Source organism: Podarcis bocagei, assembly GCF_964188305.1.
Source record: "Podarcis bocagei genome assembly, chromosome: 10".
NCBI classification, from domain to species: Eukaryota; Metazoa; Chordata; class Lepidosauria; order Squamata; family Lacertidae; genus Podarcis; species Podarcis bocagei.
In genome coordinates this window covers 14,038,520-14,055,738 of record NC_138135.1, presented here as the reverse complement: position 1 = coordinate 14,055,738, position 17,219 = coordinate 14,038,520, and the positions used below count along the sequence as shown (strand labels likewise).

The 17,219-nt window shown below is 47.2% G+C and overlaps 2 protein-coding genes across 2 annotated transcripts in view; both read right to left on the bottom strand.

The window, feature by feature from the left end:
- The window catches only part of DNAI7 (dynein axonemal intermediate chain 7), a 278,992-nt gene that overhangs the window by 223,346 nt on the left and 38,427 nt on the right, over window positions 1–17,219 (bottom strand). The window lies entirely within an intron of this gene.
- ECHDC3 (enoyl-CoA hydratase domain containing 3) lies at window positions 175–7,011 on the bottom strand. Its single transcript, XM_081210481.1, has 5 exons — window positions 6,818–7,011; window positions 4,688–4,809; window positions 3,695–3,792; window positions 2,592–2,792; window positions 175–800 (listed from the first exon to the last, which is right to left on the bottom strand). Exons 1-5 carry the CDS (start codon window positions 6,994–6,996, stop codon window positions 486–488), a joined length of 915 nt encoding a protein of 304 aa, XP_081066607.1. The 5' UTR covers window positions 6,997–7,011; the 3' UTR covers window positions 175–485.

Below are 17,219 nucleotides of genomic sequence, written 5' to 3'. Positions count from 1 at the left end.
CTGAGTGGGACTTGGCGTGCCGTTCAGAAAGCGGCTAAGGCTAGTGGCATGCTTTGCAAAGAAGGCCTTGGGTTCGATCCCTGGCATCTCCAGTTAAAACAACAACAACACTCAAGGAGGAGAGTCAGAAGAAGAAATAGGCTGCCTGTGAGTGTACTGGCTGAATGGCCTGGCTCAGTGTCAAGGCAGTTCTTTATATCCCTATATCTACATAGCATCAAAAGAAGCCTGAATTAAAATCCACTTTGTTTCGATATTGCAACGAGCATCACTTTCCTGTTTGGTATTGCACCTCTACTGATTAACAGATCAATGTGTATCAGACAGACCGTCCATTTTCAAAGGCGGACCTGTTGCATAATCTAGGGATCGCATTTAACAAGATGATAGTCCCTAGGATTTTCAGAGAGAGAAGGCACCAGCTACGATGATCTCAATTGATTTGGCTCTTAAAAGAGGCTGGGCGTCCCATGGGCGGTTTCGGTTCAGGAATGCGACCAGGCCGGCTTGCGTTTGGAGACGAAGGCCTTGATGCCCTCCTGTCCATCCTGCAGGGCCAGGTTCTCCACCATGACCCGGGAGGCTGTTCTGTAGGCAGCGCCGACGTCCTGCTCCATCTGTTTGTAAAAGGTGGCTTTGCCCAGAGCTACGACAGGCCGGCTGCTCTCGCATATCCTGCGGGCGATTTTCAGGGTCTCGTCTTCCAGCTTGTCCTCTGGGACCACCCTGCTGATGAGCCCGTGCAGAAGCGCCTCCTGAGCGGTCATGGGCTCTCCCGTCAACAGCATCTCCATCACAACCTGGAAAGAATTGTTGCAAAGAAAGAAATTAAGGGCCAGGCGGGCAGAGCAGCGAATGCAAAATGTACAGCGGGCCAGATTCTGCTAGCGCATCCTTCTCTAGTCTTCATCCAGGCAAGCAAGAATCATGACCAGACTTCAAGGACGCAGTTTCCAAAAGCTTGGGTCGCCAGCTGTTTGTTTGTTTTTTTGGACTACAGTTCCCATCGTCCCTGACCACTGGCCCTGTTAGCTAGGGATGATGGGAGTTGTAGTAGGGTTTTTTCCCTGACCCCCCTGGCTGTGTCCTTCTGCTGGAGGACAGAGTGGTGTATAGGGATGGCGAAACCTATCTACTTTGGTTTCTCTCAGTTTCTCATTGTCCCAGTTTTAAGCACAGTTCTCCACATTTCCACATCAGCTCACAATTTTATTTTGAAGTCCTCATGAAAATTCACCAGCATTTTAATGCAAATTTCTCCAAATAGGCATGTTTGTTTGCAGTTTTGCCTAATATATACATTTTTTTTGCAAATCAATTTCCCCTAATGTAATGCACCTTTGTATGTTACTTTCCGTAATGCATGCACATAAGTCCATTTTGGCTCAACTGGAGAAGACGAAAAAAGATGTTTCAACTGTCCAAAATCAACCGGAGACCCAAGTGTGGGAAGCCGTCTTCTAGTCCGTCAAAAGAAATTGAGGGAAGGTGTGAAGTAAGGCCAGTGAAGAGAGTGACTGGGAGAGGGGGACAGTGATGAGGGCCAGGCAGAGAAGTTTGGAGGGCTCCATTTGGACCTCAGGTCAGATATTCCCCATTCCTGTACTAGGAAGATCATAGTATCTGGTTGGGGGCCGTTGTACATGCATGTTGGGAAATCCCATGGGATGAAAAAAGAGGAATGAGCCCCACATGGATGACTGGCCCATGGAGACCAAGTTGCTGTACACATACTGCCAGACCACAGGCAATTTTTTACCATTTAATAATCAGTGGGGCGAGCCCAAAACATTGCTGCCCAAGGCAGAACAGCAAATGTCTCCTCCCACCTGGCTCAACCGAAGGCTGACCAAGTTATTTTAGTGCACGAGGCAGAACGTCCCACAAGTGTGCCTGTCAGGGAACTGACATCGGAGCTAGAGGCGGAGGGAAGGCTCTCAAATGATGCTGGAGAAGGGCCCAGCAGGGAGAGAGGCAGCTCCGCAGATGGGGAAGCAAATCAGCGCAACACCAGGGATATAGAGGGGCTGATGGGGGAATCGGCGAGAGGGCGCCAGGACTCTTCACCGGACACCAGCGGGGAGAGCACGGGTCTTCCGCTACCCACGCCCACCCTGCGCAGAAGACTTCCGCGCAGAGAGAGTAGGAGGAGACTGGGTGTCAAACAACTTTTATGTTGGAAAAGATTTAAGAAAGGCCCACTGACGGATTCTGCCAGTGACTGAGGCAGCCACCATGAGAAGGGGCTGTGCAGTCAGAAAGTTTTAACAAGGCAAATTAGCCGAGAAAGGCACCAGTTTACGCACGAGTAACTCATACCATTTACAGTGCTTCTCCATGGGAGTCAAAATGCACAGGATAAATAAATGAAAACTGCTGCCTTTCTCAAGACACCTTAAATCAGCTGCCTGAGGCAACGGCCTCACTCCGCCTAATGCTTTGGCCGGCCCTGATAATGGCACATCCACAGTTCTGAAGCCCTTGTAGTTCAGGCACCAACATGACCACTGTGTTTGGGGACTATCTGCTCACAGCAAGTAGAGCAAGTGAACACAGTACAGCAACAAAACCCTTGTTTTGAAGAGTCCCACCTTTCTCGGGAGAGATCTCCCCAGGGCCACTCCAGGCGTTGAGCAGAACAGGCCGACGTTCACTCCCGGTGTGGCGAACCTGGATTTCTCGCTGGCCACAGCAATATCGCAGCTGGCCACCAACTGGCAGCCGGCGGCCGTGGCCAAGCCGTTGACTTTGGCGATTACAGGAACAGGTAGCTTGGGGAGCAACGTCATGACCTGTAAGGAAGCAGGTTTTTTTAAGTGCTGGTGCTGACCTATAAAGCCTTACAGGGCTCAGGACCAAAATACCTTAAGGACCACCTCTCCCCATATGAACCGACCCAAACCCTGCATCTCAGGCCCTCCTCTGTGCCCCCACTCCCAGAGAAGCTTGGAGTGTGGCAAAACGAGCAAGGGCCTTTTCTGTGGTGGCTCCCCATTTGTGGAATGCTCTGCCCAGAGAGGCTCCCTAGGAACCATCATTGCATGACTTTAGACAGGCCTTCAGCCATTAATAGACAATCTATAGCCTTTTAAATGGGGGGGGGGGGGCGACTATTATGATGTGATTGTTTTATTGCCTTTATTATTGTTATGTGAATTATTTTGTAAATGTTGTACACTGCCCTGGGATATTTGGATAAAGGGTGGTATATAAATCTTATTCTTATCATTATTATTGAGGAAAAGTGTCACCCATATTCTTCTAACGACAAGATCCTTTATGACTTTCGTTAAGGCAGATGAACGCATTTAATAATACAACACCGATGCATTGCTAGTCAAATGCAGAAAACCTCTCAAATCTATGGCCCCTAACCCATCTCAAAATTACGCTCAGACCATCCTGTTCCAAGTTAACAGTCCTCCAATTCTATTCAAGGGGCAGGTCTTAGCAGCTGAGTCTTCTGTTCATCAGGGTAACTGGCTGCTCAGTTTCTTACGCTTGCCAACACTCAGCCAGATGTTATTCCATTGATTCTACCTTCAGAAAGATCAAGCAATGCTTTAACGTGTGTGTTGTTGTTTTTTTGAGCAAACCATCCAATTAAAATTTTGTGGCATGATGGGAAGGCGATGAACTGCCCCCAGGCAGGTGAGCTCTTTAGCAGTGGCGGCATCGATGTGAACCATCTCACCTCAGAGCAGGTCTCAAAGACTTCTCTGTGGTGCTTCTCGCCCTTCTCAAACGCCAGTTCCTTCAAGTCATGCCCAGAGGAGAAAACGGGACCTTCTCCTGGGTGGGGGAAGGCATGTGAAAGGAAGCAAGAGAATTTTATGTGCATCTTGTACCCTCGACATGACCAAATCCCTGCCCAGAGAATGACAGGCCGACACACACATTACTGCAGAGATGGGGAACCTGCAGTCCTCCATTTCCTGTTTGTTCAACATCTCTTACACACACACCCTGATAAAACATACCCACAGTTTACTAGATGCCAGGACCAGACACACATCTACCCTCCCATTCTGAGAAGGAAAGCCCTGTTCATTTTGTGGAGGTCTGCCTCTTTTGTTCTTTTAGATGTGGCAGCCATATTGTGTTACACCACACACCCCGCCTTCAAGCAGCCGCCATTTTGCAGTCTGGTGCCCACGGCACTTTCTCAAAATCCCAAATGTTCCCACTGGGCCTCCAAAGACTGACCCCCCCTCACCTTGAAGTAGCGCAAGAACTTCTGGTGGAAAAGCAAGATGGAAACGTAGCCGAATAAAGAAATTGTAAGGGTGCTTTAAAAGCAGAAAGGAGAGAAAAGGTGTCCGAAGAAACGAAAGAAATTAAATACGATCTGATAGTGAAGAGATGTAGGAGAGGGTGGAATCTGGGGGTGAATAGATGGAGGTGTCAGAGATGGAGTGAAGACAAGTCTCTTCTTAGTCAAAAGACTGTTCAAGGATGACAAGGTGGCACAAATTCTTTGAATGGTTTTGTAAGATCAATTTTCCCACCCTATTATTATTATTATTATTATTATTATTATTATTATTATTATTATCATCATCATCACTATTACTATTATTATCTATTAAATTTCTCTACTACCATCCATCCAAGGTTCACAGAGCGGTTTACAATATATAAACCCACAGTTCCATACCTACCCTCATAGGTTTGATGAGCAAAATACCTGAAATTATAATGACTCTCAGATTGGTGCTTTCAATATCGCGCAGAATATCCTCACGGAGGGAGCTTATCATGGAGAGCGAAAGTGCATTTCTCTTGAGAGGATTGTTCAAAACAATGTTCCTGTGAAATATAATTTTTATGAGAGAAGCTTTCATACGTAGCTGTCTGCACCGTGTTAAGATTTGTGGGTAACAAAGGATTATGTTGTATCAATGTGCATGTAACCTCTCCGGTAAAAATATGATTCACATTACATCATGAAACTGTGGGCATGCATTCACGCTAAACCACGGTTTGCTTCTAACTGTGGTTTAATGTGATGCGGCAGCTAGACTGGAAGTTGCGTTGCAGGATTTCACAGAGGGAAATTTCCAGTCCAACCTGGAGATGGTAGGAAGTGAAACAGTGACCTTCTGCAACCCATGGACCAAAAATGTAGCTCTCTAGCTTAGCATCCAGAGACATCACATTTGCATCCCATAAATATATGTTAACTAGCTCACATGGATGGGACGCGGGTGGCGCTGCGGGTTAAACCACAGAGCCTAGGACTTGCCAATCAGAAGGTCGGCGGTTCGAATCCCCGCGACAGGGTGAGCTCCCGTTGCTCGGTCCCTGCTCCTGCCAACCTAGCAGTTTGAAAGCACGTCAAAGTGCAAGTAGATAAATAGGTACCGCTCCAGCAGGAAGGTAAACGGCATTTCCGTGCGCTGCTCTGGTTCGCCAGAAGCGGCTGTCATGCTGGCCACATGACCCGGGAGCTGTACACCGGCTCCCTTGGCAGGTAAAGCGAGATGAGTGCTGCAACCCCAGAGTCGGCCACGACTGGACCTAATGGTCAGGGGTCCCTTTACCTTTAGCTCACATGGTTGGGAAGAAAGTTGTTTTTCTCTCTCCACCAGATAAAAAAATACCTAACGAACAAGCAGAGTTGCCAACAGCCACAAAGCAAAAGAACATTAAGTATACCAATTGCTGTTTAATTCCCAGTAATTCATAGGGTTGGACATCGTCTTATTACACCAATATAAACTCCTACGACGTTAAGTTAATTCTGCTCTGTCAGTTCCCATATTCTTGCTATCTAGTCTTCAAATGTAGGGATACAAAGAGTGTTTTAAAAATTATATGAGTACAATGGTACCTTGGATCTCAAACACCTTGGAACCCAAACACTGCAAACTTTAAGTGTTCTAGTAATTTATTTCTTGCTTGAAAACTTGGGAGCTTTGTAAAGCCGAAAGCCTCCTAGGCTGCAGCACAGAAGGCCTACGTTTTTGGTTCAGCTCCAGTTTTATTTGGGCAACAGGGTTTTCAAAGTCCACCATTAAGCACCACCTTTGCCCCTTGTCCCAGTTCAGCTCACGCATATATATGCAGAGCATTTCCATTGCACGCAGAAGGCCTCAGGCACAATCAGCATCGTCTGCAGGAGAGAGCACATTTGCCTAGCAGCAGGAACAACAGAATTTTGAAGTCAGGAGAGGTCCCCAAAGATCATCCAGACAAACCCTTGTTCACTGCAGGATCTTGCCCATTCTCTATGCTCATGTTTAAAAGAGATGAAGCAGAACCCTCAAAAAAGTCATTCGCGCAGCATGAGGGGCGGGGGAACATGTTTCAGATGTTGTTGGAATACAACTCTCACCAGCCTCGGCCAGCATGACCAATGGTCAGGGATGGCAGGAGTTTGCCCCCCTCCCAAACCTAGAGGAGGGTCAGCTTCTTCACCCCCTCCCTAAGCAATTCCCCTGTTAAAAAAAAAAGCCACCCACTCTCTCTTTGCAGATGACATAAAAGCTCAAGCGACTTGGAAGGGACTAGAAACTTGACCCTGGCAAAGAGATGAGCAGTTGGTGGGGAGGCGAGCAGGCAAACCTCCCCAACCCAAATTCTCTGAGTCGGTTCGTGCATCACAGGCAGTGCGGTGCAGTGGTTAGAGCGTCGGACTAGGACGTTGGAGAACAGGGTTCAAATCCCTAACCAACATCACGGGGTGGTTGTGAGGATGAAATGGAGAACGGTGCACGGGGTGAGAACCGTACATGCCAATCTCCTGGAGCTTTTTGGAGGGGATAGCGGAACAGAAATACAAATAAACAAGCCCATTCCTCTTTTGTCGGCCCACCTGATCCCATCCTGCTGCCACGTGCGGGTCGGCCTCGGCTCCGCGGGAACTTGCTGGCAATGCTGCCTCCGCCCGGGCGCGCCGCCGCCGCTTGCAAAGGCGCGCTGGGTGCGGAGCAGCGGCCGCGGGAGCTGCGCGGTGCAGAGCTCGGCGCCTCTCGCAAAAGCAGCTGCAGCCATTGCAACCTCCCTCCCTGTCCGGGCCCGGGGCGGAGCAGGAGGAGGAGAGACGGTTTTGCACGCTGCTGACCCCTGCTGGCTGCCAAAGGACAGCCGAAAACTGCCCCCCCCCTTTTATATAAAAATTTAAATCTCTTAAAATACTATACCAATCTTTAACCATTTCGATTAATCCCTTCACCTCCCTCCCCCGCAACCCAATACTTCCCTCCACCCGTGTGCGATCTTCTTTACCTATTATTTTTTGTTATTGTTGCGTTATTCACTTCATTTGTTATTCCATCCTTGATATATTATTAACCTACCTCCTTGCGCCTTTTAAACTTTTGCATATTAATTTTTAAACTCCAGCACCGACTTTTTTCATGTATTCCTTAACGCATTCTCACGCTTTATTAATTTTTTTATTAGAGTAGCCTCTAATTGATGCTGTTGATTTTGCCGTCTCTGCAAAGTCAAGAAATTTGGTTCTCCATTCTAATAATTCTGGAATTTTATCAATTTTCCAGTTTTTTGCCACTACAATTCTGGCTGCCGCGGTTGCGTAATGGAATATATTCCTTTTATCTTTAGGGATGTCACTCAATACCAAACCCAGCAAAAAATGCCTGTGGTTTTTTAAAGATTGACCTCCTAAATATCTTTTTAAGCACTTCATGCATCATAATCCAGAACTGCTTTTCTACTACTGTAGTGGCTTTTAAAAAAAGAAGAATTTGATCGCGCCGCACGCCAATTTTATTTTATTGCTAAGAAATACATCAGAAAACCAAAAGAGCGCAGCCAGGATTGTCCTTGTTGATGCTCTTGCTCTCATTTTGAAAAGATCTGTATCCATATTCTGCAAACAAACAAACGAAAATATTTCAGTTAATATGCTATACAGGACCGGATTTAGGTTTGATGAGGCCCTAAGCCACTGAAGGTAATGGGACCCTTTATATGTCCAGCTGTTCTTTGTCAACAACAAATTGTCACTGTTTTTTGTGTTGAATATATGGTATATGGTCATTTATGGACCTAATAGGTATCTCAAGCCATTTGCACACAACAAAATATGTATTTTATCAAAGTAATTGTTGAACTGAAATACAATTAACACCATAGGAGCCTACACAACACAAATGTTGCTGCATGTAGGTTTTATTTTATTTGTTTTTTATCTTATATTTTGGAAATATACATCCAGGTTTTTTTTTACCTCATTTTTTTGAGGGCCCCCCAAGAAAGTGAGGCCCTAAGCTATAGCTTGTTTAGTTTATACATAAATCCAGCACTGATGCTATACTATACTATATGAAATGTTTAAATGTGTCTTTGTCCTCGAGTCACGCTTGCCATCCACTCCGGCCACACCAGTGGAGTATACCCCACCCCCTTTGAGAACCACCTATACTATGTCAGGAGCTTGTCCTACACTCGAGTAGGACCCTGGCAGAGACACATGCCCAACTGGCACGTTCTCTCCCTCCTGGTCTTTCGTTCGGAGCTTCAAAAGCTTTCTTCTGCCCGAACATCACAGCGACTGATGCCAACAGACACTGGCACACTTAGGGATCCGCAGAGTCTGCGCAGTTCGCGTGACAGACCTCAGCAACTCAGCATTTTGGCTAATCTACTTTATTTTATGGCTCCCTCTCTCTCTAGCATCAGATAGCAAAGAGAAAGAACAAAGGACAATAGTCCCACTTCACAGAACACAGTAACACAAACATCCTGTGGGCTTATCCGCACATAGAATCATAGAGTTGTTGTTTAGTCATTTAGTCGTGTCCGACTCTTCGTGACCCCATGGACCAGAACACGCCAGGCACCCCTGTCTTCCACTGCCTCCCGCAGTTTGGTCAAACTCATGTTAGTAGCTTTGAAAACACTGTCCAACCATCTCATCCTCTGCAATCCCCTTCTCCTTGTGCCCTCCATCTTTCCCAACATCAGGGTCTTTTCCAGGGAGTCTTCTCTTCTCATGAGGTGGCCAAAGTATTGGAGCCTCAGCTTCACGATCTGTCCTTCCAGTGAGCACTCAGGGCTGATTTCCTTCAGAATGGAGAGGTCTGATCTTCTTGCAGTCCACGGGACTCTCAAGAGTCTCCTCCAGCACCAGAATTCAAAGGCATCAATTCTTCGGCGATCAGCCTTCTTTATGGTCCAGCTTTCACTTCCATACATCACTACTGGGAAAACCATAGCTTTTACTATACGGACCTTTGTTGGCAAGGTGATGTCTCTACTTTTTAAGATGCTGTCTAGGTTTGTCATTGCATAGAGTAAGGGGTCCCTAATGGTCATCTAGTCCAACTCCCTGCAATGCAGGAATCTCAGCTAAAGCATCCAGGACAGATGGCTACCCAACCTCTGCTTGAAAGCCTCCAAGGAAGGAGAGCCCATAACCTCTTGTGGGAGTCTGTTCCACTGTCGAACAGCTCTTACTGCCAGAAAGTTCTTCCTGGTGTTTATTCGGAATCTCATTCCTTGTAACTTGAATCCATTGGTTTGGGTCCTCTCCTTCAGAGCAGCAGAAAACAGGCTCCCTCCATCCTCCATGTGACAGCCCCTGAGATATTTGAAGATGGCCCTCATATCTCTTCTCCTCAGCTAAACAGCTGCAAATACAGTGGCACCTTGGTTGTCAAACGCAATTCGTTCCGGAAGACCGTTCGACTTCCGAAATGTTTGGCAACCGAGGCGGAAATGGCCATCTGCAATTTCAATTGATAAGCTGTTTGACTTCTGAGGTGCGTTCAAAAATGGAAGGAATTACTTCCGGGGTTTCAGTGTTCGGGTTCTGAAACATTCGGCTTCTGATACACTCAAAAACTAAGATTCCAGTATACAGTACAGTGGTACCTCTGGATGCGAACAGGATCCATTCCGGAGCCCCGTTCGCATCCTGAAGCGAACACGACCCGCGTGTGCGCGGGTCGCGATTCGCTGCTTCCGCGCATGTGTGTGACGTCATTTTGAGCGTCTGCGCATGCGCGAGCAGCAAAACCCGGAAGTAACGCATCCCGTTACTTCCGGCTCGCCATGGAGCATAACCTGAAAACACTCAACCTGAAGTTACTTTAACCTGAGGTATGATTGTACAGTGGTACCTCGGGTTACAGACGCTTCAGGTTACATACACTTCAGGTTACAGACTCCACTAACCCAGAAATATTACCTCGGGTTAAGAACTTTGCTTCAGGATGAGAACAGATATTGTGCTCCGGCGGCGCAGCGGCAGCAGGAGGCCCCATTAGCTAAAGTGGTGCTTCAGGTTAAGAACAGTTTCAGGTTAAGAACGGACCTCCAGAACGAATTAAGTACCGTACTTAACCCGAGGTACCACTGTATAACATTTTAAGTGTGCTTCAAGTGCATTATACAAATGTGACACTAGATGGCATTTCACAGCGTTTTTTTACATGTGTCTAGATTCCACCCCTGTCTCCTCTTCTCCAGATTAAACAGATAGGGACGCAGGTGGTGCTGTGGGTTAAACCACAGAGCCTAGGACTTGCCGATCAGAGGGTTGGCGGTTCGAATCCCTGCGACGGGGTGAGCTCCCGTTGTTCGGTCCCTGCTCCTGCCCACCTAGCAGTTCAAAAACACGTCAAAGTGCAAGTAGATAAATAGGTACCGCTCCAGCGGGAAGGTAAATGGCATTTCCGTGTGCTGCTCTGGTTCGCCTGAAGCGGCTTAGTCATGCTGGCCACATGACCTGGAAGCTGTATGCCCTAATGGTCAGGGGTCCCTTTACTAGATTCCATCCCTGTCTCCTCTTTTCCAGATTAAACATGCCCAGTTCCTTTTGCCCCACTCTTTACAAACAGAGGCCTGCACTTTCAAATTACATGTCCCCCCCCCCCTTATTTGCACCCACTGGAAATTTCCCTTTTTTCCACCCACTGTCTCCATACCATGTCAGTATATGGAAACATCACCGCTGCAGAAAGCCAGTATGCTGACATCACATGATGTGCCTATCTGTGGGAAAGAAGAATTTCCCAGGACGTTCACAGGCTGGATAAGTCTCTGTGAAGAGTGTAATCTGAAACCTTCCATTTGCGCATGTTCAGGAAGTTTGTCAGACTTGCTAGAAGAACTGAACTGAAAGGACGTGTTTTTCTCTAGTGCTGTAATGTCAGAAATAAACATCCTGTAAATAGATTTCTGACTTATTTTCTTCCCCCTGCGGAAGCAGGAGAGAGGGGTTGTGCATTTTACCCACTCTTGGGAAAATGTCGCCTATCAAAATCTCCCTGGTCTGCCTGGATATCAGCCAGAGGAGGTTACCGGTAAGCAAGCTCCAAGGACAGTGAGAGGAGCCAGCCTCTATGGAGGGGGCTTGCAAACCAACATACCATGCATAATTGCTTGAAATGTTATCCTCACATGGGAAATTTTTCAGATATCCTCATCATTACAATCATCCATATCCTCTAAATTTCTATACTGCCCTTCATCCGAAGATCAAGGGGTGGCTTGCAATATAAAAACACAAAAATACATACTGTAATAAACAAACTAACAAAAAAATCCTCCCCATAGATTGTTTAAATGCCATAGATTGTTTAATTAGCCAAAGGTCTCTGAGAAAAGGCATGTTTTATAGGCAAGAGAAAGAATGAAAACTGTAAACATTTGTGACAAATGTCGGTGAATGCAAAACCTATAGCCAGTCAGAATTCGCTTAAGGATGAAATGCGTGCAAAGGAAGCCAAGCAACCTTTTACAAGCGTTGCAATACCACATTAGGTACTAATATATAAATCCAGTTCTACTTAAAGGCAAATATAAACTTACTAATACATACTAAATTCTGCACCTAGCTGCTAGAGGGCAGCACTTTCCTATGAAATAATAGCACACTCTCATTTTGTTCTCCTTTTGCAAAACTACCTGTTTCATCAAATCCCTGCTTCTTCAATTGCTTCCCCTCTCTGCCTTTCCACTGTTCCTTCCCGGCTCACCTTTGCTCTAGTCCAAGTTGCATTCTATATTTCACCGTTTTACTTCCCAGACCTTGCAAGACTCGAGCTTATAGGGCTGGTCACTTTTCACAGCCACAATTCCATTAGAATTTCTGTAAGTATAAGTGACCTCCCTGGGACGCAAGCCTGGGCAGTGCGTGCGGAGGGCCTGGGATGCCCAGACGACAAGACCCCCTTCTCAGCCTCGCTGATGTGGTCTACAGGAAAGCAGAGCAAGATGTCTGGCACCAGCTTGGCTGCAGGTGTTGCGGGAAGGAGGCGGACAAGGCTCCATCCAACTGTCTCAGGGACTTCGCTCTGGATTTGTGTAGGGCAGGGGTCAGCAAGCTGTGGCCCATGGGCTACAAGCAGCACATGGGGGTTGTTTAAATGGCCCCCAAACCGAGCCACCCACTCAGTGAGTCCCATAGCTCAGTGAGTCCCATAGGTTTAGGATCAGAGTTTTCCTCCTCCCTTCCCAGATTGACAAGCACCACCTGCCCCTCACTTCCCTCTACAGCACGTGCAGAAACCACAATCTTGACGAGGGGTCAGCAACGTGCGGCCCATGGGCCAGATGCGGCCCATGAAGACTGTTTTACTGGCCCATGAGCCGCCCCTGAACCGAGCCACCTGCTCGGCGAGCCCCCCCCCCCGTGCTGTGCTAAACCGGCATGGTGCAGGGACTCGCCGAGCGGCGGCGGAAATTGCGTCTGCACATGCGCAGATGCTGGAAATCGCATCTGTGCATGTCCAGACGCCGAAAATCGCTTCAGTGCAGGCATGATTTTCAGCATCTGGGCATGCACAGAAGCAATTTCCGGTGCTGCAGACATGCACAGATGCGATTTCCGGCATCATGCTGTGCCAGTCCGCCCCACGGATGATCTCCATGGGAGTGATTCGGCCCATGGCCGGTAAACCTTGCCGACCCCTGATCTTGACCATTGGACCCACAATTGACCTTATTGGTCAATCGGCCAGAGTCTGTTTTTGCATGCAGAGGAAGGCCCTGACTCAACAGGGGTTTGAGACCCATCGCCTACCCTCACCTGGCTTAGCCAGCCAGTCAAATTTCTTTCCGGGGTGTGGCTGCTGTCTCATGCTGGCATCTTCTAGGAGCCACAGGTGAGAGCTGAGTGGGACTTTGGTGGGCACCAAACTACCCCAAAAGGATCACGATGTGTCCCCACCAGAGCTACTCCTCCTCCCCCAGCACCCCATACATTTATTAATCTCTATAAATAAGCAATAATATCAGGAGATTAGCAAGTAGCCTGCCTCTTCTACCAGAGAGTGGGAGACTCAGGCGATGTCTACAGTTTCCAGGAACTCTTCTCGCTGTGCAACTTTTGAGCTGAGAGTTTGTTTGGATCCTGAGCAAGAAGGAACCTGAAGCTTGATAGGGAAGGTGTGCTAGAAAGAAAATGAGCTGAGATTGATTTTTATGTTTTAGCAACTTTGCATTGATGTGCCATTTTTATACGTAACTCTGTGTTTTCGTAACATTTTGTTTACACTGTCTATTGTTGCTTCAGTTTTCTTTATGCCTTTTAGAGATATTTTTAATCTATTAAACGGTATAGAAATTCAATAATCAATAGTCAACCACCTGCCATTCTCAGGCTGCTGCCAGGGTAGCCACAACTGATTCCTTCTGCGAGAACTAGGCCACAGGTGCAAGACTGATAGTGATCTAATCGAGACTCAGTATGGTAAGCATGTCAACAGGATTCCTGAAAAGTACCTTTCTGGGCATGTTGCACCAGCGATTGGGACACATCAGGTGTGTGCAGAAGGTTCTGGCCAGAGGGTAGTATTCTTATTTCTGTTGTACAGGTTCGGCTGCCACTGAGTCATGGAGCTATACAGGCCAGAGGAATTTCTGTGTGCCTGAGTGTATGCATGTACTGTGAATGTTGTATTGCAGATGATAAGAGGAAGAAGGCATCCTTGGCCAATGGAAACAACTTATTTACTCAATGGGTGTGCTATTCCACACCAGTTGTACTCGGAGCAGACCCAATGAAACCAATGAATTTAAAGAACCAGTGTACCATCATGGTTAGCGTGTTGGACTATGACATGGGAGACCTGGTTCGAATCCCCGCTCAGCCATGAAGCTCGCTGGGTGACCTTGGGCCAACCTAACCTACCTCACAGGGCTGTTGTGAGGATGAAATGATGAGGAGGTGGAAGAAGAACAACCATGTGCACCACTTTGAGCTCCTTGGAAGATGAAGGTGGTCTATAAATGTAAAGAAATAAAAATAATAAATAAACACACTGAGTTCAGTGGGTCTTCTCTAAGAGATGGACAGCACCCAACTTGTGGTCTCATTTCTTCTTTTTAAAGCTGTATTTAAAGATTCTTGGTTGATTTGTGCAACAGTCTTTTTTCCTACACCAGGAGGGCTTGGAATAACTCCTCCACCCCATCACCCTAGGCCAGTAATGGATGAAGGAACCTGTGGTCTTCAGGATAATGTTGGACTCCAACTCCCATCAGCCCCAGCCAGCATGGTCAATGGTCAGGAATGATGGGAGTTGTAGTCCAGCAACACCTGGTGGGCCAAAGGTTCTCTGCCCCCGATTTAGCCACTGTTGTTTCACTATGGGTTGTTTTTACTTTCTGGAACAGCTCTCCCAACAGGAACCTATGCAGGCCTTTTCAATTTGTGGCTCTCCATCTGCAGAATGCCCTTCCTAGCAAGTTCAACCTGGTACCCTCATTGACATCACTTTGGCACCAAGTAAAGACTTACTTTCCCAGTCCCAGGCTTCTGATAAACTGAGATGGTGTTGTTGTGCTGCCAGCGTGCTGCCAAGTTCCCTGCAGCCATTATGAGGGTTGTTTTATATAGGGTTTTTTATTATAATGGTCTGATGCATTTACGTTTTTAAATGTGTTGTAAGTCGCTTGGAGACATTTGGGTAACAAGCGACTAAATAATAATAATAATAACAGCAGCAACAACAACAATACTTCCTTTTCATTGATTCATAATAAAAAAATTCCTTCCAGTAGCACCTTAGAGACCAACTAAGTTTGTTATTGGTATGAGCTTTCATGTGCATGCACACTTCTTCAGACAGACTGAAGAAGTCACCAGACCCTTATATAGTGAGAGGTTGGGGAGGGGTATTACTCAGAAGAGTGGTGGGTATGGGTGATTGGCTGGTGGCTGTGGTAAACCTGTTGACGACTGTTGACAACTGCAATTGGTCTTACAGGAAAAAGCAAGGAGTGAGAGGGCTAAAAATAGCTTTATCATGTATAATGAGATAAGAATCCAATGTCTCTATTCAGACCAGGTCTCTCCATGGTTTTAAGTTTGGTAATAAGTTGCAATTCAGCAACTTCTCTTTCCAGATACAATGCCCAGGCTCTCACCCCTGGGAGGTTACTTCAGTGCTGCTAACACAATGGTTCGCCGATGAATTGATGCTTTTGAATTATGGTGCTGGAGGAGACTCTAGAGAGTCCCATGGACTGCAAGAAGATCAAACCTATCCATTCTGAAGGAAACCAGCCCTGAGCGCTCACTGGAAGGACAGATCCTGAAGCTGAGGCTCCAATACTTTGGCCACCTCATGAGAAGAGAAGACTCCCTGGAAAAGACCCTGATGTTGGGAAAGATGGAGGGCACAAGGAGAAGGGGACGACAGAGGACGAGATGGTTCACGCCGTTCACCTTCCTGCCACAACGGTACCTATTTATCTACTTACACTGGTGTGCTTTCAAACTGCTAGGTTGGCAGGAGCTGGGACAGAGCAAAGGGAGCTCACCCCATTGCGGGGATTCGAACCGTCGACCTTCTGATCGGCAGGCCCAAGAGGCTCATTGGTTTAGACCACAGCGCCAGCTGTGTCCCAAGGAGATCAAGTTCTCCAAGGAGCTCAAGGTGACGCATTGTCTCTCTCCCCCTGCCCCACCTCTCCATTTTATCCTCAAAGTGTCTCCTGCTTGGAAATGAAGAAGAGGAGGTTCTGGCCCCAAAATAAGAGGGTGTTTTAATATGGCTTGGGCTGTTTGTTTTAAGAATGGAAACTCAGCTCATTCTAACCAGTGAGCATGCTGCCCCTGACAGTGCCTGTCACTTAAGTGCTTGATAAAGAAGAGAAGAAGAAGAGTTTGGATTTGATACCCCGCCTTTCACTCCCTTTAAGGAGTCTCAAAGCGGCTAACATTCTCCTTTCCCTTCCTCCCCCGCAACAAACACTCTGTGAGGTGAGTGGGGCTGAGAGACTTCAGAGAAGTGTGACTGGCCCAAGGTCACCCAGCAGCTGCAGGTGGAGGAGCGGAGACGCGAACCCGGTTCACCAGATTACGAGACTACCGCTCTTAACCACTACACCACACTGGCTCTCACCAAACAAATAAACAAATACTGCCTAACGTGTCTAATTCGCCCAGTTTTTTCAACGGTACTCCATCAGCTTTCCAACTGCACATGCCTCTCCCCCTGAACTTCACATTTTGTATCCAACTGCACACTTTAAAAACAACAGCAACCAACCAACAACAACCTTGGGCCATAGCTTGGTTGTAGAGCACATGAATTGCTTGCAGAAGGTCCTGGGTCCAATTTCTGGCTTCTCCATAGGTGCTTCCTCACAGAAGATATTGGTGGACCCCGCACTGTTTGTGCATGCAAGCTCTGTGCTGTGTCCACACAACTTCATCCTCACCAGACACTGCCGCCTGGTATTACTTTCCCATTTAATCCGGATTTATGTTTCCGCGGAAAATCCGATTAAGTAGGAAAAACCCCAGCAGATACAGTACAGTAAATCCAGATTAAAGCAGGTGTCTGGTGGGGGCGGGGAGGACACTGAGTGGCATTTTGATGAGGACATCATGTGGACACTGTGAAAAACTTGCAAGGCAATAAGCTGGCACGTGGAAGCGTCCCTGGTTGGGCTGCAGAAGGCCTGTCTGAAATCCTGCAAAGCTGCCGACTAGCAGACAGTACTTAATTAAATGGATGAGGGATAGGCAACTTGGCGTCCCGCTCCTATCAGTCCAGGCCAGCTCGGCCAATAGTCAGAGATGATGGCAGCTGTAGTCTAAAACAGCTGCAATTTGCCAGATTGGCTAGTCCTGAAATGGTCCAATGGTATGACTTTGTATAAACACGGTATATCCTACGTAGAGCAGCGGTTCCGAGCCTTTTCCTCCTATGAATCATAGAATTGCAGAGTTAGAAGGGATTCTAATGGTCATCTAGTCCAATTCCCTGCGACCCAGGAATCTCAACCTGTGG

Excerpts from the sequence above, each read along its gene's own strand:
- ECHDC3 (XM_081210481.1), bottom strand. The coding sequence starts at position 6,996 with ATGGCTGCAGCTGCTTTTGCGAGAGGCGCCGAGCTCTGCACCGCGCAG. Across the intron at positions 4,810-6,817 it reads TGGCAGCAGGATGGGATCAG|GAACATTGTTTTGAACAATC; the intron begins GTGGGCCGACAA and ends TATATTTCACAG. Across the intron at positions 801-2,591 it reads GGAGATCTCTCCCGAGAAAG|GTTGTGATGGAGATGCTGTT; the intron begins GTGGGACTCTTC and ends AATTCTTTCCAG.